Source organism: Sipha flava, unplaced genomic scaffold (assembly GCF_003268045.1).
Source record: "Sipha flava isolate LNK unplaced genomic scaffold, YSA_version1 339_pilon_pilon, whole genome shotgun sequence".
Classification (NCBI taxonomy): Eukaryota; Metazoa; Arthropoda; class Insecta; order Hemiptera; family Aphididae; genus Sipha; species Sipha flava.
Window position 1 is genome coordinate 858,327 of NW_020273031.1, and position 23,339 is coordinate 881,665.

General features: G+C 30.1%; 1 protein-coding gene across 4 annotated transcripts in view; it reads left to right on the forward strand.

The window, feature by feature from the left end:
- Positions 1–22,649, forward strand: part of LOC112687252 (ankyrin repeat and fibronectin type-III domain-containing protein 1) — a 152,607-nt gene extending 129,958 nt beyond the window's left edge. Inside the window, exons 1-16 of one of the 4 annotated variants that reach the window (XM_025559860.1) lie at positions 11,921–12,585; positions 16,519–16,638; positions 17,394–17,472; positions 17,550–17,644; positions 17,725–17,901; positions 18,633–18,746; positions 19,077–19,262; positions 19,325–19,544; positions 19,618–19,861; positions 19,945–20,145; positions 20,203–20,369; positions 20,571–21,192; positions 21,286–21,478; positions 21,581–21,659; positions 21,735–21,831; positions 22,140–22,649. In XM_025559860.1, the coding sequence (XP_025415645.1) occupies positions 12,027–12,585; positions 16,519–16,638; positions 17,394–17,472; positions 17,550–17,644; positions 17,725–17,901; positions 18,633–18,746; positions 19,077–19,262; positions 19,325–19,544; positions 19,618–19,861; positions 19,945–20,145; positions 20,203–20,369; positions 20,571–21,192; positions 21,286–21,478; positions 21,581–21,659; positions 21,735–21,831; positions 22,140–22,490 (3,504 nt within the window). In that variant the 5' untranslated portion in view covers positions 11,921–12,026 and the 3' untranslated portion in view covers positions 22,491–22,649. Of the gene's footprint in view, positions 1–11,920; positions 12,586–16,518; positions 16,639–17,393; positions 17,473–17,549; positions 17,645–17,724; positions 17,902–18,632; positions 18,747–19,076; positions 19,263–19,324; positions 19,545–19,617; positions 19,862–19,944; positions 20,146–20,202; positions 20,370–20,570; positions 21,193–21,285; positions 21,479–21,580; positions 21,660–21,734; positions 21,832–22,139 lie in introns of those variants that run through there. The other 3 variants (XM_025559858.1, XM_025559859.1, XM_025559861.1) reach the window with 3 other exon arrangements.
- Positions 22,650–23,339: the final 690 nt, after the last annotated feature.

Genomic DNA, 23,339 nt, shown 5'->3' on the forward strand with positions numbered 1-23,339 from the left:
ACAGCGCATTATTTATGTTGGTGTTTACATTTAGCCGGCATTGAGAAAAAAAATCATGATGCCAGGAATCTCACGATGCGTTAATTAAAAATGGCGAAAAAAAATTAAAATTAATGCATATGTATATATTATGTTCCTACCTTGGTATACGCATTGTGTACAGTAACGTGGCATGTTATATACATATTATGTTATGTATTATACGTGCACTGCATCGACGACCGGATAATCGTAATATTCTAATTTAGTTTAATTATTATTATTATTGTTACTGCTGTTACTGTGGTGTGTAATAAGTTCGTTGACTGACTGCTGTGCACATCAGTCATTATCTTTGCGGTGTACTTCACTGCTGCAGTAGTAACAATGTGCGTCGTCGGAATTCGTATCTAGGCGTACACAGACGAATATAAAATATGCCGCGTATGAATATAGGGAAAACTTTAATATATTATGTTTACATTTATTTACATGTACGTATTGTATTTGTGAAATGCGCCGTGCGTGGAAAAATAATAAATACACATATATCCGTATCTGTTTACAATATTGTATTGTAAACGCCTTGTGAACATCTTCAGTTTGAAATCGGAAACTACTTGAACAAACATTTTCAACATTAAATTTGATGGGACCCATGATTTGGGGATGGGATTTGGGGACGCTTTATCAGTTTCTCGGAAGTCTAAAAATTATTACTAATACAATTAAATAATCCATAAATAATACAAATTTAATTCAACCATAGGTTTTATATATTTTGTCTTTTGAATTAACTATAAACAGTAATAATGTTCAATATCGGTTTTAAATCTACTTTATATTCAAAATACTTGCATAAATTGTCAATCGCGTATCAATTGCAAACTTATGCTTAAAATAAATCATTAATAAATCATTGGCTCTCGAGCGAAACTGAATACTTCAGCTAGTATTTATACACACTAATTAATATAAACCGGTAGTTGGTTGGATGCACGCGCTCGCGCTTTCGTTTCTGACGTTTAATTATTGTTATTATTATGAGCGCCGCGTTAAAACTACCGCGGTCGTGGTAGACATTCAACAGAATAGCCATCGCATAAACATCGTCGTGAACGTGTGACGATGGGTTATGTACAGCCAGTGCAGGTCTGGAGGTTCAGTACTACTGCAACATTGAGGCCATAGATTTATTTATAGTTTTTTTTTTTTTGTTTCTTTACTAGACATTGATTATATTTTTTTACTTTTCCCCTTTTTTAATCATGGTGTAACACGTCTCTATCTCGTGTGTGTGTATATGTGTGTGTGTGTGTGTGTGTCTGTGTCTGTGCGAAATACTTAAATATTTTAATTGGCACGAAGAATACAAACGGTTTCATTGTCCATAATTACTTAGAGAAGCAACGGGGACGGTTGCGATGGTTGTATGAGACGTAAGTGTATGTTCACGGCAAATGAAACTCGCCACCTCGTACGAAATACTATTTAAATATTTATTTTATTGGAAACGAAACGCGTATTGTTGTATATCGAACGCGTACCTATTCATATAATTATTTTTTCACTTTTTTACGCAATCTTTTACACTCTTCTATCGTTAACTTGTGACAAAGTATGTTTTCCGTCTCGTACCCCTACTTTACAACCCGAATCGTATGTGCACGAAACCATGTGGATATATAGACCTTTATATATATATAGGTTATATAATACAATATATACAAGTTGAATACTTGTTATAGATACGTTAAGTTTATAAATTCAAAATTCGATCGACATGTTGATCACATTTACCTTTTTACGTTCTCACCAATATACATATTATTCTGTAAGTAATGCTTAATGACATAAGTAACGTACGTACATTTAAATATCTTCCAGGCTACATATGATGTACTCATGAGTATAACCACATCTAACAATATTTTTATTTATTTATTTATTTATTTTTTTATTAAGAAAAAGACAATCTATACACATAATCTGGACAATAAGTCATTATGCTAATAGTTTGAATGAACATAACATGATTCACATGATAGGGGAAGTCACTCACTGGTAATACCCCTCACAAATATTTAGGTTTTATTATAATATATTATATATTTAGGAGTAGCAAGGATGATTGTATAGTTGATGTTGTTTTTTTTTTTTTCAGAGTAGTAGGTCACGATTCCAATTTCTTTTTAGTCTACGTGGAGGTTGGTCAGGGATAAGATTTGAGGACATTTTTTGAATTAGGTGATTAATGTTCGATGGCAGTTTTATGTAAAAGGATTTATAGAGACGTTTTGAAAGTTTATTTACTGTTTCGATTTGTAAGTCGTTATGAATAGATTCATTCGTTACATACCAGAGAGCACCAGTGATGATTCTAAGGGTTATATTTTTAAATGACTGGATAGGGCGGATGTTTGAAGGTTTGGCTGGCCCCCAAACTTGAATGCCATAGGACCATAGTGGTCTGATAATGGTTTTGTATAATAGTATTTTAAGTTTTAGTTTTAGTTTGGATTTTAGGAGGCCGAAAAAGGTGAAGTCTGCTATTCGTTATTTTTATTTTATTTTTTAGGTGAGGGCCCGTTAGGCGTTTGTCAAGTATTATGCCAAGATATTTGGTTTCATTACTGACAAGAATATTCACGTTATTGAATTTAATTAAGGGACAGTTGCCATGGTGAAGGGTAAAAGTGACTTGCTTTCATTTATTTTTATCAACCAGTTTTTACACCAGGCTTCAATTAGGCTAGTATGATGTTGTAGATTGTGTGCAGCTAAAGAAATATCATCGCTTGTGGACAAAATGGCTGTATCTAACAATATAAATGTAAATAAATTAGTTTTCTGTAATTATGTTTTTATTCTTCTCGAATACTTTCTACAGTCGATGGACTTTTATTAAAGACTATTAAAGTTATCACATTTACACATACAATTATGAATAGTGTACAAAAAAAAGTAACTACAAAAATATACATATTATATAATTTAAAACAACTTATCACACACTTTATGAAAAGTTTATACTTGTTTTAAAACCAGTAAAATAAGATAGTATATTTTACAAAACGAAATCTTAAGTAGATTATTTACACTATGATATCACGTAAATTATAATGAATATCATCGTTTTCATTTAATTTTAATTAAAAGTATTTTACATATTTTGCAACTGCAATGCTGATAATATTACAGTCGTTTTTTTAATATTTATTTGTAGCTTCTAGTACATATAAAACTATGATGGATCATTATCGTCGTTATTCGAATTTATTTTGAAAATATTGACACAAACAATATAATTTACCATTTAATAAATCTCAGCATTAGTATAATTATATATATATGTTGTTTATTATGTTACAAGTTATAATATGTATAGCATTTACTATATTTATATATATATATATATTTACATTTTATATATTATTTAGGTCCTATATCATTGTAAAGTATTTCTTTCGATCAATTTCAAAAATTACTTTTTTTTTATTAACGTTAGATTTTTGTATTCAATATTATATTTTATAATTAAATAGAATGTTATTATGTTCATTAAATTCTATCTAAGACGTGTATTTATTGGCAGAAGTATCAAATCAACAGAATAATTATTTCACAGTCACTATTAGTACGGAATAGAATGTCTAGTATTCGAGCTTCTTCGCGTATAACGCATAAGAACCAAAAGTAAATTGATACAATCCATTCGAAAAGGAAAAAAATAAACTTATTAGTCTCTCAGATATGTGGTTTCAGCATCGTCGATCATATTACAATTATGGTTGACATCAGAGATGGTCAAAAATGGAATAAAATTAACCATAAGCTAACAAATTTCAATTTACTACAATTTTCAATTTAACATTTTATACTGTCATGTTTCACGAGTTACTTATTTAAATTACAAAAAAATAATTTAGCTTTTTTATAGTATTGTTGTAGAAAATTATTTTGACTTTATTTAATAGTAATTCATTTTTAAAAATAATTATTCTCTTTTTAATAATATTATTATCTGGAATTATTTATTTTAAAATATACCTACCAAATTTAATGTTTAAATAATAAAATAAAAAAATAAAATAAATTAGTAAATATTTAATACACGTAAATAAATATATAAATTAATTTTTTTTATGCAGAAATAAATATGTAATAAAATGTGTAGCCTAGAGTAATAAAATATGTGTATTGTACGACCGGTTTCAAACTAAAAATTTATCGTCAGGTAAATCATAATGTCAAAAAATTGTGACTGAATATGAAAAAATAAATGAAGGAAATATTTAATTTTATTCCTTCTTTTATCTTTTCATATTCAGTTGCAATTTTTTGGCTTTATGATTTACCTGACGATGAATTTTTAATTTGAAATCGATCATACAGTACACATATCTTAACATTTCAAGCTATGCTTATTATTTATTTCTACATACAAACATTTAAGTTATATATTTAATTTTTAGATATATTTTAAAACCATTTGGAAATTATAATCCAAGATATAAATGATAGATTTCTTAAATTAAAAATTATCATATTTTATTAATCCTCCACCTTATTAATTCTGTGTTATTAATTATCTATTCAGTATCAGCAGTAGATTATTAAATACAGATGGTATGTAAAATTAAAATTAATTAAAATTTCTTATTTTTTGACAATCATTAAACTGTTGACACTATTTAATAGTTATAAAATACACCCGGGAAATAAAAATTAACCAATAAAATTGAAATGTAGTCGTTCTAAGATTAAGCGATTGATAAAATATTTTGAATGTATAAATTACATTCATTAAGGTAAACAGAAACGCAAAATTTAAATAATTAATAACCAATAAATATTCACAGAAAATTTAAGAACCAGTAACAAAATTTAAAATTATTTTATATCAGCTATACAAAATGTATTAATAATAGAACGAGATACAATATGTTTACACTTTTATACATTGAGATAAAATAAATTCCTATTGTTTTCAACTTTTTACGAATAAATTATGTATAAAACAATTATGTTATTATAGGTTATAGGCAGTAGCGTATTTGAGGAGGGAAATTGAGGGGGGGTTGCCCCCTCCATAAATTTATTAGTTTATGTAGGTATTTTCTATATATTTACTAAGATAAAATTATAAAAATACTTGAAATTTATTATTTAGCAACATGTAAAGAATACATTTAGTATTCTTGATTATTATCTAAAATAAATATTGCTTTTTAGTACCTAATGTATTTTGTATTGTTATTCTATGTATCTATGATCTTAACATTTTTAGGAAATTTAAAAAATTATATTATGTAAATTTAAAAAAAATAAGTACCTATATTAGGTGCAGTTAATGCTGTTTTTACTCTCAAGGCACATCTAGGATTTTTTTTTTTTTTTGAGGAAGAACTAAATGAAATGTAGTCCCCAAACCTATTGTGTTAATCTTTAATTAACCTTATTTTACCTCCCTCCCCCATAGATTTAAGTCACATATGCCATTAGTTAAAAGTCGTATAACTAAAAATATACAAATTTTTTAATTCAATACTTTAGTTCACTGTGCGTACATTAATCAATTCCTGTTTGCTCTTTACTTAGGTACAAAAATAATAACTTTAAATACATGCCTAGTGACAGAACGTGTTGGTTTAATAGAATAGTGTGGTAATATTATAATACCTCATGCAGAGTCAAGTTAACCAGTTTCTTAAATTTCCACAAGTCGTCAGCCAGCTTCTGTTTATTTCTTCATGTTTTATCGTTTAAAATTCATATCAACACGTTGTAGTTATCCATACAATAAAAATAAAACCTTTTTTTCTTAATTTAAAACATAAATTTAAAAATAATTAATATAATTTTTATAAAAAAAATAAGGTGATTACGTGGAGACTTCATTTATTTTCTCTTTCTAATTCAATAAAATACAAAATTGATTATTTTGTATTAAAAAACGTTTCACCTTAAAATCATATATATATATATATATATATGATATATACATTTATGCATATATAATAGATATATATCGTCAATTCTATTTTTACTAATTTAATTAAAAATAAGTTGAATTATATACTTCATAATACCTATGTGTATGTATTAATCAAGATCATAGGTAAAGATTATTTATGTTATAGGAGTTTTAATATGATTATATAACAATTATTTTTCTTATTAATTATTTATTTATAATATACATAATTTACACTTCGTTATACTTAATTCTATAGCTATAGCTATTCTAATAAACTTTTTAACTCTATTTAAATATGTCATTAGAAATTGTTTAATTTAATTGATAACTAAAAAAACAAAATAAAATTATTCGGCAATTATAAACTGCGCTCAATGCACAAATAAACAAAAAAAATTGTATATGTAAATTACGCCCCTAGTTTTTATCAAGTGGAAGATAGTGATAAACTGCACCTGAGTTTTTATATAGTGCAATACAGTTATATGTAAGCTGCGCTCATATACAATTTTAAAAATGAATAATTATATTTTTACAAAAATAAACAAAATTAAAAAATTATAATCTTTAATTTAAAATTCATTCGTTACAGCCATATAATATAATAATTAAAAGACTAAAATTAATAATTAAAAATACATATAATATTAAGATAAATAATAACATATTGCTGATACAAATTCATCAATTGGAGTTTGATCTCTATTAAAAATGTATTATTTAAATTTTGTAACTTTTCACGTATTTTTTTTTTTTTTTTTTGGTTTTAGAATTTTGATATTTAAAGGGTCGTTTGTACTATTTAGTTTAATATATGTTTCTATTTTGATTCTTTTAATTTTTCTACAAATTTGAACATTTTTAAACGAGTTTCATAGAATTTAAAATTAGAAGCTAGGTTTTGATAACTTTGATGATACATGGTTATGGTTTAAATTGTATTCAGTAATTCTATTGTCATTACCATCTGTTTTTAAAAATAATCTGCAAGTTTTGATTGTACATCGGCACTGAACTTCATCTGAACTTAGCAACCAATAAGTTTTACGAAACTGAAAATTTGAAATAATTTGCAACCACTTTTTGCACTGCAACACAAATTATTCGGTCATTGTGACTTTACTGATAAAAGTAAATACTATTAGTAATAGCAGCAAACCTATGCTAAATGTATCGATAACCAAAAATACTCATATTACCGCTATAGTTATTCTATATCGTATTTTTAAAAATCTTTGTTTTAAGACAAAAATTAAATTTCTGTGATACAATTGAAAAAATACACAACCATACTGACTTAAATAAGTTAAAAGTTTTGTACTTTTTACAAACGGGACACATTTTAAGTTATACCTTTTTTACAAGAATAAAATAATTGGGTTTAATTTACATTAAACTTTTTAGCATAGATAACAATTTGGGCGCAGTTTACATTATACCTTTTCAACATGGATAATAACTCTGGGACAGTTAACGTATACCCAAATTATTAATACATTAACAAATATGAAAAAAGTGTAATTAAACTACAATTGAATTATCTACTTATTTTTGTTTTTCCAATTTATTTATTGTGGTACTACCTATATAATTAAAAATATAACAGTAATTGTATGGTATACTCGTATATACTTAGATACATAAATAATTTATAAGATACAAAAAAACCAGGCCTTCAGGATAATACAATATTAAATAATTGTACAATCGTGTTTTAATATATAAACATGTATTTTTTTGAATTTTGAAACTAATCTTTTATATTAAAATAAACTGATTACAGTACAGATAAAGATTATTTTGATGAATTATATTGATATTTTGAATAATATATATTAATTATATTGATTAAATGAATAGTGTAATATGCAATAATATTGTATTTTACAATGACGATTAAAAATAATAATAGACGATAACAATTAAAATACATTAAATTTACTCTTGACTACACATTCATAACATGTTATCGTAGCATTAGAATATTGTTCCTATTTCTTACTACATATAAACAAATGGTCCATATATTGTAGAGTCAAAATATTTACTATAGTATAGTGATTATGAACATATTATACTGTTTAATTATTTTATTTTATTATTACTAAAAACATGTTTTCACAGTCAGTTGAAAAATTATTTTAAAAAAAAATTAAATATTTTTTAAACTTTTCACTCGCAATTCTACATTTTGTATAGATTAACTACTGTACTTTCTCAGAAAGATTAAAATTTATAATAATTTGAATTGTTTTTTTTTGTTTGGTTGATAATTTTTTTTCATTAATTTATTAAAATGACTACTCTTTAAACTTTTAAATTACAATTAAATTATGTAGGTTTCTTACTGATAAATTATTTGTTCCGATGTACTATTATTAACAAGTGCAATTGAAAAGTAGCTCTCAAACTGATGGAATATTACACATACATTATTAGTATTTATTTATATAAACTTAGAGTATGCAGCAATTTAATATACAATTCATATTCTGTTATTTTTCATACCAATCAATAAATTAGATAATTTTTTAATTTTTCTAACTTCAATATTTTGAACACATATTTTCAATGAATATAATACTTTAACAAACGAATTATTTAATAATTAGTTGTAATTTTCAATAAAATAATTGTATGGTGTAGAACAGGGGTCAGCAACCTTTTGAACCACGTGGGCCATATTTTTTTTTCAAATGTTTATCAAGGGCAACATTAAAAAAAAATTTTTTACATATGATATATACTAATAATTGTATTGCTATTATATTTAATTATTTTATATAGAAATATGAGTGTAAAAAATACGAATGTTACTGGAAAAAATTGCTTTTAAGAAAAAAATTATTTTTTTGACAAATTAAACATAATGGCTTACCTTTGTTTTCGACGAAAAAGTATAAATCAACCTAAGAATTATTAAAAAAAAACGATGTTCATTACAAATTTTTCTTTTTTTAGTCGTCATAATGTTTGGATTTACTTGTAAAATGAAACTATTACAAACGCAGTCACACGTACGGGCGTAATCACGGTGTAATACTAATTGCTACAAACGCAAAGTAACTATGACCATAGATTAAATATATTAGATACATATGTATTAAATACATAGATTAAATATATTTATAAATTTAATTTTTAAATATATATATATAAGTATATTTAATTTATCCTATGACTGAGTAGTGCATCCATCATTATCTTCGACTCCGATTAGATAATAATAACAATTTTATAGATTAAACTGACTATACGAGTATAACTACATAGAATAAACATCAACTATTAACGATTAAATTAGACTTCATTAAGAAAATTCGTAACAATTCCCAAAAGTATGTAAATTGTAAAAATAAAATTAATAAAAAATTAAAAAAGCTTATCGTCTAGCAATTAGTTGAAAAACATAAGATTTTATTTAATAACTCCTAAATGTAGTTAACATTAAAAAACAATATGAAAAACGTTCATGCATTTTGGAATTGAGTTAAAACATCATTTGGACCATTATATGGCCTCATTTGAATATTATTTTATTTTGTGAATAGTTTTTTCATTTTTTAACCCTCATAACGTGATTTTTTTTATTTTAAATCTTTTTTGTGACTAGTCAATATTATGATAATGGAAACAATATAATGTAGAAAGACTCATTTATTTTTGTCATTGATTCTGTTGAACGTATTATTTACTATCCATTAAATTCCTTCAGTATAAATTAATATAATTAATAAAATATACAAAAATAAGGGTTTATATTTATTATTTTATAATTTTTTGAACTATATTAATAAAAAAAAAAAAAAGTGTACAAAGTATAAAACCACAAAATTATTTATTAATTAATTATCTTTAGGTTACACAAACATCGCTTGTTCATGGTTCTTTAGCGAACATCATAAATTACGTCATATATGTATTGTACTTAACTATCCGATTTCGCATTTACATTTATTTGATAACACACAAAATTATATAATAATTTGTTTAAATTCAATATAAGTTTAAATTCTACCAAGGAAATAAATTATACTGTTGATTGATTTTTCCATATTAAATGTAATACAATTTTAATAACCATCCCTATTTTTGAGGATGTCAATTTATTGAAATTGAATATAAGAATATATTGTCGAAGAATAAATACAATATGTTTGCACGAAAATAGGTAGGTAGTATCAATATTAAATCATATTCATTACATAAATTGGTTAAAAAACTACATGTTGTACTACATTTAATGATGAAGCCGAAAATAATTATACATAAAATTATTATCGTGTGTAGTGATATATTGTCGGAACGGAATTTCAGTGTAGCCAATGATTTCGTTGAATCAATTTTTTGATTTATTTGAAAACTTGTTTTAAAAATTACGTTGTGGCAATATTCTGAAAATTATGAGAACATTAATTATTAATAATTGATGATTTAAAAAAAAAAAACAAAAAATAAATTAGTGTTTGTATGTAAGTTATACATATTATTATATATACAAACTTATACAATCTATATTATACAGTACTTATGCTTGTATTACAAGTTTACTAAATGTAAATTATGTAACTACCCGATAAAAAATAATCTGATTTAAAAATTAAAATTAAGTTCGAAACTCTTAAGTCGGGTGAAAAACAAGAATGGGTGAATTATATTACTATAGTGTTTTAACTTCAGCAAAATATAAAAAAGACATTCACAGTATAGGACAATAGAAAATTTCTCGTGACTATAAGCAACAACAATGTCAATAAAATATTTTTAAACTATGAAATTTGTTTAAAATTTTAATATAAGCACTCAGTCAAAAATTTGAACCAATATGATTAATTATTTATAGAATAACAACAGAGTAATTAATATTTAATTGACAGTTATAAGTATGAATGTACACTAGTTCTAGGTAATTTGCCAATGTTTTTTAACAAGTTTTCATTTCTTATTTTATATTTTATCAATAAATTATGAAAAAAAAAATTCCAATTTGATTTCCGGTACAACATAATGTATACATTATTTACTAATTTGGTTGAACTATTTTCTTTAAAATGCACTAAACACTATTTGAATGTCACATTTATAAATTGCATAAATTTTCTTTGCAGTTCTCTGATTTCATACAAGAATAAAGACTAGATGTACAAAAAACGTAAAATGTAACATAACCAAGGGATTTAAGTGGTATCATAAATACTAATTAAGTCTAAAAGTAAAAATCATAAAGTCTTGACGTATAATAATTAATAATAAAGCCTCGATTACACTGAGTAATTTTACACGCTGCGTGTCGGCGTTAATGTAGCGCACGTGCGAGCGTGTAACGACTTGTCCGATTACATTGAACGATTGAATTATAAATAATATGAATAATATTTAATTCTATTAACCAAGTATGTAATGCAGTATATGAATCTGAATGAACTTGATTGGTTTAGGTTCGGAAAAATACGTTTGCAAGAATATTGTTATTCCCAGTGAGTCTTTTGTTGATCATATCTCATTATTATGGTCGAAGGGCCCCGAAATTAATATGCCCCTGGCCTCGAATAACCTTGAGGCGGCCCTGCGTGTCGGAGACAACTGCATGGCGACAAAATTCTGTTGGCCAACGTCGGAGCGACACCGGTAACCCACGGATCGGGGCAATGGAAAACGTTTCGCGGCTTAACGGACGCGCGACGCTGTGACGTCCGAGCCCGTCGACCGTGACCGAGTGCCGCGGCGGTCGCACGTGCGTGCGTGCGTGCGTGCGTCGGGGTCGGTCCGGCTGCTAACGGGTTCGCGCACGAAGCGTAACAATACCTATTTTACGAACGCCGGTTTGCGATGCGGGTACGTGTATTGCTGCACAGCAGCCCCGTGTCACGTGGTGCCGCGGTCCAATGGCGCGTTGGCGAGGGGGGTTGCGCGCATCTGCTCTTTTTTCTCCTCGACCATCCCCCCCCTCGTCCCGGCGTGCCCGTCGTAGTCGCGCGTACGTGCGCCCATCAGCAGTCGTTGCCGGTTGCGCGTAACGGTCGCGCGTCCACCGACACAACGGTTTGGCAGTACGGTGCAGTAATCGATGGCGGATTTCGAGCGTCTCATACCGGCGGACAGCGAGGACGGTGTCCGCCCGGCGGTGTCCAGGTCGTCGTCGTTCTCGCGAATGTCGCTGGCCCGGTTCAGCCAGCGGTTGCGCCGTCGCGGCGGAACCGTGGGCGCGGACGAACAGGACAAGGAGAACGCCCACGTCACCGGCCACAGCCGTGACCAGCACGTCGTTGGCAAGCGCGTAAAGTTCGACAAACGCGTGTACCACGGGCCGGTGGCGCCGTTGTTCGACCGGTCCGGCGGGGTGCCGTACGCGGCCGTCCGCGGCATACTGAAAACGTCGTCGGGACGCGCCGAGCGCTGCGGCACCGCGGCCGGGACGGCCGGTTACTCGAACCGCGGTTACGACGACACGGTACCGAACCGGATGCGCATGTACGACGTACCGGTGACCAGCTTCTACATCGGCGCTAACGACCACTTGCACCTGCCGCCGGCCGTCAAGAGGTCGAGTTCGGTGGCGGCGTCGGCGGTGGCGGCGCCTTGGCCCGAGTCTTGCAAAAGGACCAGACGGTTTGGCACCGAAATAGGTTCGTATAATGATAGGTTTCGTACCGCGGCCAGTAGTCGCACGGCTTCGACGGCGTCACGCTGGTTTTTTTTTACGTAGGTAACCGCCGTGGCGATTTATCACGCCAAAACCGCAGCAGTGGCAGCTTAGCCGTGCGCCATTCCTCACCCTTATTGACCGTTATAAATGTTCATCGGTTTTAGATTCCTGTTCTCGTATCAAATAATGATGTGACGTACAAAAAGTGATTTTCTAAACCATTTTTTTTCTTTCTTAGTTGGGTTGTTATCACGGTTTAAGATGTATTATTCGTAGTTATACACAGTATTATTTGATTTAAAATTTTTGATAACACACCCAACCGATCCTGCAGTACAGTTTACATGATACAATAACTCGGATCTCGTATGAAGTGATAAATGCTTTAAAATTTTAAATTCTAGAGAAATAACAATATTCTAAACTATCGAAATCGAATTCTGTGAATATCAAAAATTATTATTATTCATTTTTATTCCAATTTTAATTATTTTTTCCGACTAAAATAAAATGTATTTCTTCTACCTAAGTAGTTATGGTTTACTAAATAGTTTACCATTAAGTAATCTTTTTCAAAAAGTTGTCCTTGACTTAAAATAATTGATTAATCTTAATGAAACCACTATATTTATTAAATAAAACAATTTGTAAAAATATAAGTAATTAGTTTTAAAAATTGTTTAAAAAAAAGCTGAGATAAAGATAACACATCTCTCCTGATTAGCTAAGAGACCTTCAAAATTAATTAATAAAAATAATTTTTCATTAAAAAAAGGCTAAAAAAAACCTCATAAACTTGATTGTATTCCCTGATTTATAAATTATTTTTATATAGTGTAAAAGGTAAATAATAATAATAAGAGAAAAAAAATTTTCAGTTTTATATTCATTCCTTTATAAATAATAAAAACATTTGAATCTCCCTCCCCGTTCCAAATTTTTGAATACGCCTTTGCGGCAGCTACTCCGGTTACGAAATTCGTTTTCACAGTACATATTGAAAATTATTTCCACGGCACATAAAAACGGAGTCGATACTGAAGTGCCGTCAGTGCCTTACGATCGCTGTGAATTATAGACTTTATTCCAATGCTCACAAACATATTTCTCAAGTAACTTTTTTGATTTCCAGAGTTCTTTAATTAAAGAAAACGGGGTATCAATAATAATGGAATACATTCGGAGAAAATATGACTATCACAACTCGAAAACTTTTTGCACTCGTACAGTAAAATATTTTTGAACCGTCGAGAGAACATAAGTTTGAAATTAAATCAGTGTTTGTATGTCAAATGTATCCAATAAGTATAATAGGAGACAGATAGAGGGAAATTAGATCTGCAGCTCATCGTACTAAATTTGCATGAACACTATCAAAAGTTTGAGTGCCGCATAAATGATGGAACTATTCAAAAGTTCTAAACAAATTCTAAACAACATATAGAAGTATATGGTGTTAATGGCTGAACAAGCTTATACACCATGTGACAGTAGATATGAATTCCATTTGAAACATTACCATGTCTAGAATCCTTTCGGTGTCTTCATATTCATCTGGTATTTTTTTTTTTTTTAAATTTTTTTTGTTGAATAATTGAACTTTTATGGTATATGCGAATAATGTTCACGTATTCAACACTTGTATGCTGAAGACTTAAGGCGAGCAAAGTTTAATTACTCATCATACATTTTGTATGAATTGTAATATAATATAATAAAACTTTTTGTTTGTGGGCTGAAAACAATAATACCTCTAAATAGTGAATAGTAAGTAGTAAGTAGTAAATAGCAGTCTACATCAGCTACATGTATATTTACTGTATTTTATCGTCGTAATAATTGTTTTCCGTTTACAGTAATCTAAAGTAATAATATAATTAAAACGTTTATACGAATTATTTAAAATCTACCTGTAGTTGTATTTAATAATAACGTTACTTTTTTTTTACCATCTATTTTGAATTGTTTTTTAAAACGGTTACAAGCAGTCCTGTAGTGGCGAATAAAAATCAGTTTAATTTGTATAATACACGCCCGCAAATTTCAGAGTCGGTGTTAGTGGTACATGTTTGCAACAACTCGGTGCGGTTGAATTCATTACGCAACGACATTTCGTGTTTTTCGCACAATACATATTACAATATATCACAGAAAACGAACCGTCCAAAGAATATTATACGGTTCATGTAGTATTTTGAACACCAAACACGTGTATATAACCATATGTAACCGTAAGTATTATAATTTCCCGCGCATGTTTTTCGTTTATTTACATTTTTATTTTTTCATGTATCAGCGTATGACCGTTATTTGTTATTAATTTCAAAGGTCGTACAAAAACGTCGATGATTGGATGATTTTTTTTTAAATATTTTTCTAATAAAACCTTTTCCATGGATATAGATTCTAATAACACATTCGTTTACTTTAAAAGGATCTTTTTCATTTTTTTTTCGGAAATTAATTTTATTACTGTTTATCAATTTTTATTATAAGATTCATTTCGTTTCGTAGCACGGCTGCCTTTTAATAATGAGAAATATCATTAATACACGAGTTGAAAATTAACTTCGTAGAAAAATAGTTTTGAACCGACGTTTAAAGATTTAATTTAGATTCGTTCCTAGGAAAGAAAAATATATACTCGCAATTACAACAATATGAAAGGTACATCTAAAATAATTATATTTATAATTTTAAATTACGACGCTTACAACTGACGACGTTTCCGCAACAACCGCAATAAATTATTTGAATGTGAATATTAATTTGAAATAAATCTATCCTTTATAAAACACCTTTTAGGCTATATTAATGCTGTACGGGTCTCTTATAATTTAACCCAATTGCATTATTTTATTTTTCAGTTATCGTGTTATATAGTACACGGTTTAAACGTTTTTCAGTTCTGAGCTCAAAGATAAAAACGCGGTAATCAAGGATTACAAATTGATTGATTACCGCTCCGTATCAACGAAAAAAATATGTATATTCATAAATAAATCAATCTTGTAATTCACGTTTGACTAACAAATAATATTTAAATATATAATGTTGACAAAAATATCAGTGTTTATTTCTTTATCATTAAAAATCGTATACAGAAATAGAAAAATTTACAAAATTAGAAAAATAAAATCTGTTACTGTTAACGGTTTGAACACGAAAAATGTACATTTTTATCTGCTATATGTGAAAATACCCATATTATATTGTTTGAGACATTATTACATTATATATTACATTGTTTACACAATTTTTAAGCAAATATATATTCAAATTGCGAAACTCTTAATGCTTTTCATTTCAGATTGTATAAAGTTCGAGTGATGAAACATATATTTACATTGAATATGTGTGTATAAGATCAAAAACTTGTTCCACGCCAGAAAATATTATAACGTTTAATTATTTATAAACTTCGAAATCGCGTAATTTTAAAATTATTCATTATACCATTAAACTGAAAGAATCTAACATCGACTTCACTCGTATGTACGTACGTATTTAGTGTAACATGTCTTATATTGTAATGGCATGACCAAAAATGTTTGAAACTCACTTGATAATAAGTGTAATATGAACAAGATGTAGTTTTTTGCGACGGTTAAATCCTGAATAATAAGGTTCGTTAGTGTTTGCAAGGTTACTACCACACGATGGTTCTTCGGATATAATTTAGTCGGCTCTGTCAATATTGCCATTGAGCAAAATCAGTAAAGGGCACAAAGAGAATTGTATTAATGAGCAATTAACAACATTTGTGTATGCCAACTCGTCGTAAATTGTCATTTATTTTTTATTGCATAATTATTTATGAAACAATTATTATTCAAAAAAACATCGTAAAAATATGGGGGAAACACATTGAATAATAATACAGTTAGTTTCATTATGTGAATGTTTTGTTTAGGAACCTCAATATCGTCGCTGAGAAATAATAGCTCCAGTTCGGAGACACAGACAAAACAACGTCAACATCACCTGAAGGCACGAGAGTCTCAAGTACATAACATCAACATTCATTTGCACGGTAAACTAAACATTTATTTACACTAATCTTAAGTCACATAAATTACATAGTAAACCTCGTGGTAGGTGTTCAAGATGGTCTGTTTGTCACGTTTATCGCGGCTATACCACGTGAGCCGTTGTTATATATAACAATAGTACGACTACTATTATGTTACATACCATCCGCAAGAATTCGAGAAAATAACATTTGTATAAATATACCGTGTCAGATAACTAAAATTATATATTTGTATTATATTAGAGGGTGCTTTGGTCTTACGGTGAGAATGCAAAATCGTTGCAAGAATTTTACCAACGCCAATTGAAAAATGTTTTAATGTAATAATTTGCTAATTTAGACGTTACGGAGTTACGTGAAATGTCTGGGTCCAAGACAGAAGTTCATTCTTTATTTCCAAATAAAATTTTATATCATATATAATCAACATTATTTAATTACGAACATCTAATAAATTAACATTTGTAGGTACATAAACAAATTATACATAGTATATAACATTGCAATGCGAATAATAGCTTTAATTTAAAATAATTTACTTCATTAATTTGTTTTGAATAACTATATTTATTAAATTGCATTTGTACAATATCAATACCATGCACTCGTATGTAATAGTGTACTAGTAATGAACATTACTCGTAACATAATAATATACTTACTACATATATTTATACATAAAATAAATATTCAAAATAATTAAACTATTTTATAAATAACAAGTATTATTGTTCATTTCTCTGTCGTTTTATTAGGACTATTCGCTGCTGTAGAACATGGTCAATTGGAAAAAGCAAAAAACATATTGTCCACATGCGAGGTTCAAGTGAATAGGTAATGTAATACTTTGTTAAAATATTTGCAAATCTATAACTAATGGTTCCACTAATATTTATTTGTTTTGTGCACAGTGTAAATAGCGATGGGTTGACGCCTTTAGACGTTGCTTTCTTAAGCAACAATAGAGAATTAGTTCGACTTCTGTTGATTCACGGGGCCACGGAAGGTAAAGTGAATAGAAAATATTCCATTTCAATTCAAATTGAAACAATTAAAAATTGCATTATTTGTATTGCTGTTCTACAGAGACTAGTATGAAAAATTTGGAACCTCACCTGATGAACTTACTTGGTGAAGCAGAGAGACGTGTTCTAGAGCTCAGGCTATGCGGCAACCAAGATAGTGTACAGACCAAGTCCCTAGTTCTTTGGGAGAGACGAAAAAGAGGCTTGAAGAAAATGCTTATTGGTTTTGAACATGCTAGTAAGTACCTACTCGTTTATGTTTTAAAGAAAATATGCTGTAAAATATAATTTGAAGAGGAATAAAAGATCAATTAGACACGTACGGTATACATATACCGGTATGCTGGTATGATATTGGTCTTGAATAAGAAAATATCTCGAAGAGCATATAATAATCGTCAGAGATGACTTTTAAATATTCATAAAAAAAAGTAAACAATGTTCGAGTTAATAAAACAATGTATGTACGTGAGGTTTTATGAGTTCCGAGAATTATACTTTGGTCCTTGAATCCTCTAGATGTACAATTTACGTTTAGTAGACAACATTTTAATATATACAAATACTTATAATAACAGGAAATTCTTAAATAAATATTTTAGTTAAGCTGTTAATACTCAAGAAAATTTAAATTTGAAGTAAAATAGTTTGAATTTTGGTGCTATAGCGTATAATTTTTCAATGTTTTATTTACTTCCAAGGAAAAATTGTAAAAAGTAGGAATACAATTTTTTAAACATAAAATATTAATATGAAATTATATTCTGTATTAGTCATATAATATTATTCAAAATGCAATTACTTTAATATTATATAGTAGATACAATGAATGTAATACAATTATTTATTAAAGTATTGTACGCATAGTTTTTGTAACGCTATGAAATATTAATTAATATATTAACTCTCAACGAACGTTATACAACGAATAATAAAATATTCCATTAATTAAACACATTTGTATTGCAGAACCACCAGATAAACCCGAAAAAATCATCGTGGAGGTAACGGGAAACGATAGCGTTAGAGTGTCTTGTGTAGAAGCTGACAACCAAGAAAGCGCTATATGTACAAAATTCAATGGTGAGTAACGAATACCTGTATAAATATGAATTTCAAACTGGAATCAAAATATTGATTATATAGTTATAATGTACTATAGTCATAGATAACTAACTATATATATAGTACTTAATTACTTTCGAAAGGTACATTATAGATTAATTATATTTTTAACAAATATCTAAGGATTTTAATGAAAGTCCTCATCGATAAGATGCAATCATTCATTATTTTTATTAAATTGTTTTAGAATAATCATTTATTCAGTTATTTTACAAATAAATTATATATATATATATATATAAATACATATTGTATAGTTATGGAAGTTTATTTTTTTTACTTTCGTAGTCGAGTGGAGTACATCAGAATCCTTTAAAAACCTAACAGGGTCTAAATGTGTACCCGCTACCGATGGCGAAATCACCATAAGTAATTTGGAACATGGAAAGACTTACTACTTTCGATGTAGTGCTGGAAATTTGAGAGCATTTAGTGACTTTCAGTATCCAACCCCAGCCTTCGTCACTATTTCAAGTGAGTTTGTCAATGTTACCCTAATTATTGATCAAATATTTGGCAATGGTCTATATGTTTAGGTTGGTGGGATGTCAGTCAAGAATCTCGTCGATGTTCTGCTGCCATAAAAGTCAAGATGGATGATATACTTGACAAAATGATCTCCATTCGTCCAGACCTACATAGGTCGTTGTTCGAAGTCAGTGGAAACGACTGTACATTGAACACGAAAAGAAGAAAGCCGCCGACGTTCAAACAACTGTTCAGCGGCAATACTAAACTTCATAAGAATCTCCGGAGGTACTCTCAATCTTAGCTATTATTTCAACCTAGACGCAATCAGTATTGTAAATAAAATTTATTCATTCTACAGAGGTGTATACCTTTCTTGTCTACTGTACCACGAAGACAAAGTTCTGGTGACCAACGAGGACTACTTACCTGTGGTAGAGATTGACGACACGTACCCAAAAGAAATGCTCAACGATTTCCATTGGTTCTACAAAATAGCTTTCGCGTGGAAGGATCTCAAATGGTTTAAGGAGGAACTGGAAAAATCAACAAATAGTTCGATTAGCTTCAGGACAAAACTCATTCAAGCCGTTACACAAATGCAAGTAAGTCTTGATTCCATCGTCAAAAACAATATTTAACTACATTTAAGCATCTACGTTTTCATATTATTGTATTAAAATCGCAGGACATTTTCAACACGCAAGACCTAGGTAAAGTGTACTATAAACCGATCCGTGACTCGGATGGTACAACTGTGATATGTACGGTTAACAACGTATGTCAGCCAAAAAACGTCGTTAATCTAAAATGGACGCCGATAGCTAAGATTAAGAAGAAGTCGTCTCGTTCCGATAATCTTACCGATTTGTTGATATCATCTATCCAAGTAAAGTCACATAAACACATTGATTTCAGAATAGTAATTAAAAATTTATCTGAACAGGACCAGATTATGTTCTACCAAACAAGTTATACTAAACTACAGAAGGGCTTATATGTTGGATATTTACTAATGAGAAGCTCAGTCGATATGCTACATGTAATGGTACCTATGCAAAATCCCAACATGCCAGTTTGCTGCAAAATACGAGATAATTCGCACATCAACGCGTAAGTAAAACCTTAATGCTAAAATTCATAAGTCCAAAGTTGTTTTAAAAAACAAACTTCATAAGACGAAATCTAAATCATCGATGTCACCATTTAACAGTTATGCTATATAAAAATCGATATCGTTTTAAATTAATTCTTCACAATACATATTTTTATTTTTCAACGATCAAAATTAAATGTTTTTTTTTTATTTTTTAGGGAAGAATGGTTATGGCTTCAACAGGGCGCCGGGGCTCCAAGCGAATACAAGTGTCTCGGTTTTGCTTCGCAGTTCAAGGTGGCGACCAATCAGCTATTTTCACTGGTCCAAATACCTAAGGACAAACGGACGGTGCAACGGGTTTACACCAGTGAAGTTATCGAAGTAAATCAAGATGTCAGTATTATCATGATAGTACCACCTGCGGAAGTCGCTTGTGCTGTGGGTGAAGGTAACCAGTCACCTGTTAATCTGCATCGGATCAAACTGATACCGCTCAGCGTTCAAGTGTTTGAAATGATACACTTCGGTACATACCGGGCAGACACATTGCTCTTATATGCCCGACTTTCCAGCGTCGTGCAGCTGGACTCAGACGACGCACGATATTCTATCAGACAAGCCTGGAGCTCGTCAGATCTGGAGGTGGCGAAACAACGGTTGGATTCCGTGGAAGCGCTCGAGACGAGCTTAAACGCGGCCTGGAAACACCTGCGATGGTTATTAGACGTGATGAACTTTGCACGGGAGAGATTGTTCCAATCGCAAATATCCAATTCCAATTGTTCCAAGAGTGCTAGCAATAGTCAACTGGAAATGAAGTCTGCCAAAAGCAACTCGGTAAGCACACTGAAAACTGTACATTATATAAATATAAATAGCCATCTAAACCTCTGTAGTTCTGATTACTATTGACGGATTTGCGATTTGCAGCTGTTGCAATTGCCCGATACGAAATTGGTCAAATCCCGTGGTAGTTGGCCAGGACCAGGATTAAACTCGATGCGAACGCTGGAGTCCGTGTGCCCGGAGATAAGTCGTAGCGAACAATACCTATCGCCGCCTGCCCACGACCGCGATTACGGGTTGACCAACAAAAAAAGTTGTTCCTCAGAAACTAGTAACGGTACGCTACTATATAAAATATAGTTGTTTTGTATCCGTACGCGATTAAATAGACTTGCTGTTTTGTCAATTTTCTCATATTATGGCGTTGGTTCGATTTCAGATAGTAAAGACGAGCCGGAGTACAACGACGCTCAAAGTTCGGATCCGGATTTATCGTCAAGGATACCCAATCACGTTTCGTAAGTTGTCCGTTAAATACCAGACTCATGTACATCATGCAATGTTCGTTTGACTAAATTTCTTTATTTTTTCAGAACCAAGGACCTTATTAAAGTGGACGACGAGAGATTTTCTGACGCTACGATTAAAAGCGAATCGTTGGTACCTGTTCCCGCACCTGGAATCATTGAGGTATTTTAATATTACGTTTAATATAATATTATATGATCCCAATGGTGATGTAAAAGTCATCGTTCACTGACTTGAACGAAGCAAACCGTGCATGAGTTTCATATACAAGACCAGGAATAGATGATATTTTAATCTTTTTAAAAAAATTGCGATTAGTACACATAAAAGGATTTCAAAATATTAATCAAGATTTCTGATCCTCTCCCTCGATCTTCTAATACACCAATCTATTTTTGTACAAAACAACACTCCTGTCCTACCATTTGTAGACTCGATGCGCGTCTAATAACTATCGACGTGTTTACCAGGTGTGCGCCGCCTACGAAACTGGTCTACCGCATCCCCCCAGTCTCAAATTACACATTAGCCCGATGACGTCGGCTCGCGAAGTGGTGCAGCTGTTTCTGCAACAATTGAACATGTCCGTGGTGGTCAAAGGCAAATCAGGCCCGATATACCCGAGCTCAGAGTTCGGAAATTTCTGTCTAGTTTCAGTGACCGGGGCCCGGGAACGGTGCCTACGCGAGGACTTCAAACCGCTCCAACTGACAGACCCGTGGCGAAACGGCCGCTTGTACATCCGGCATAAACAGGACCTGCTGGCCGCAATCGAGCTCCACTCTTCTATACTTACAACGACTACTGTAAAACATCATTGATGACGATATAGTGATGGTGACGATGATGATTACAACTATTATGATTTCTCTACGGGTCTTGTACCGGCGAATAATTTAAGTGTTCTAAAAAAGACCCATCCTTTGTTTTTTAAATAATTACTTAATTTTAAATATTTTATTATACCATAAAATGTAATCAAAGTATTTATAAACTATGTATAAAAAAAAATTCGAATATATACATTATTATATCACAAGTATTATGCACATTTTTATGCGTCACGTGAGGTTTAAGTAACCCATTACTCCTCAATGCGTGATATCTGTAAAATAAATTTAATAATAGCCAACCACCATGTTGAAAACTATGTAAGTACTTTGTATAATAATCCTTAAAAACTTCGTTATTGGTGTGAAACCATGTAAAAGCAAATCATTTAGAAAAATTATTATGTTATTGTATTTTCGAAGAAATCATAGTTCACTAAAGTATAAAAATATTATACAGGTATATATTATAATATAATTAAGGGTACAGGGAAAAAACCAAAAAAGTCACTTTTTTTCCATAATGGTTATTTTGGTACCAAATTATTTGTATTGGCATATTCTATAATTCAAGAAGTCAAATCTGGGAAAAAAGCAGATTAGTCGTGAGTTATGACCACCGAAAGTTTTGGCATACAGGCAAAAATTATTAGGTTTTGAAATTAAAAACACGTTTTTCTCGAAATAAATAAAAAGTGACTTTTCTGGTTTTTTCTTATACTCTTAATGACAGAGCCTTAATGGTAATCGTGTATATGTACTCATTGTATTTGTTTCATAATATTATTAATATTAAATTATTTTGTGTCAAGTTATATTTTTATATAATATATATTATAT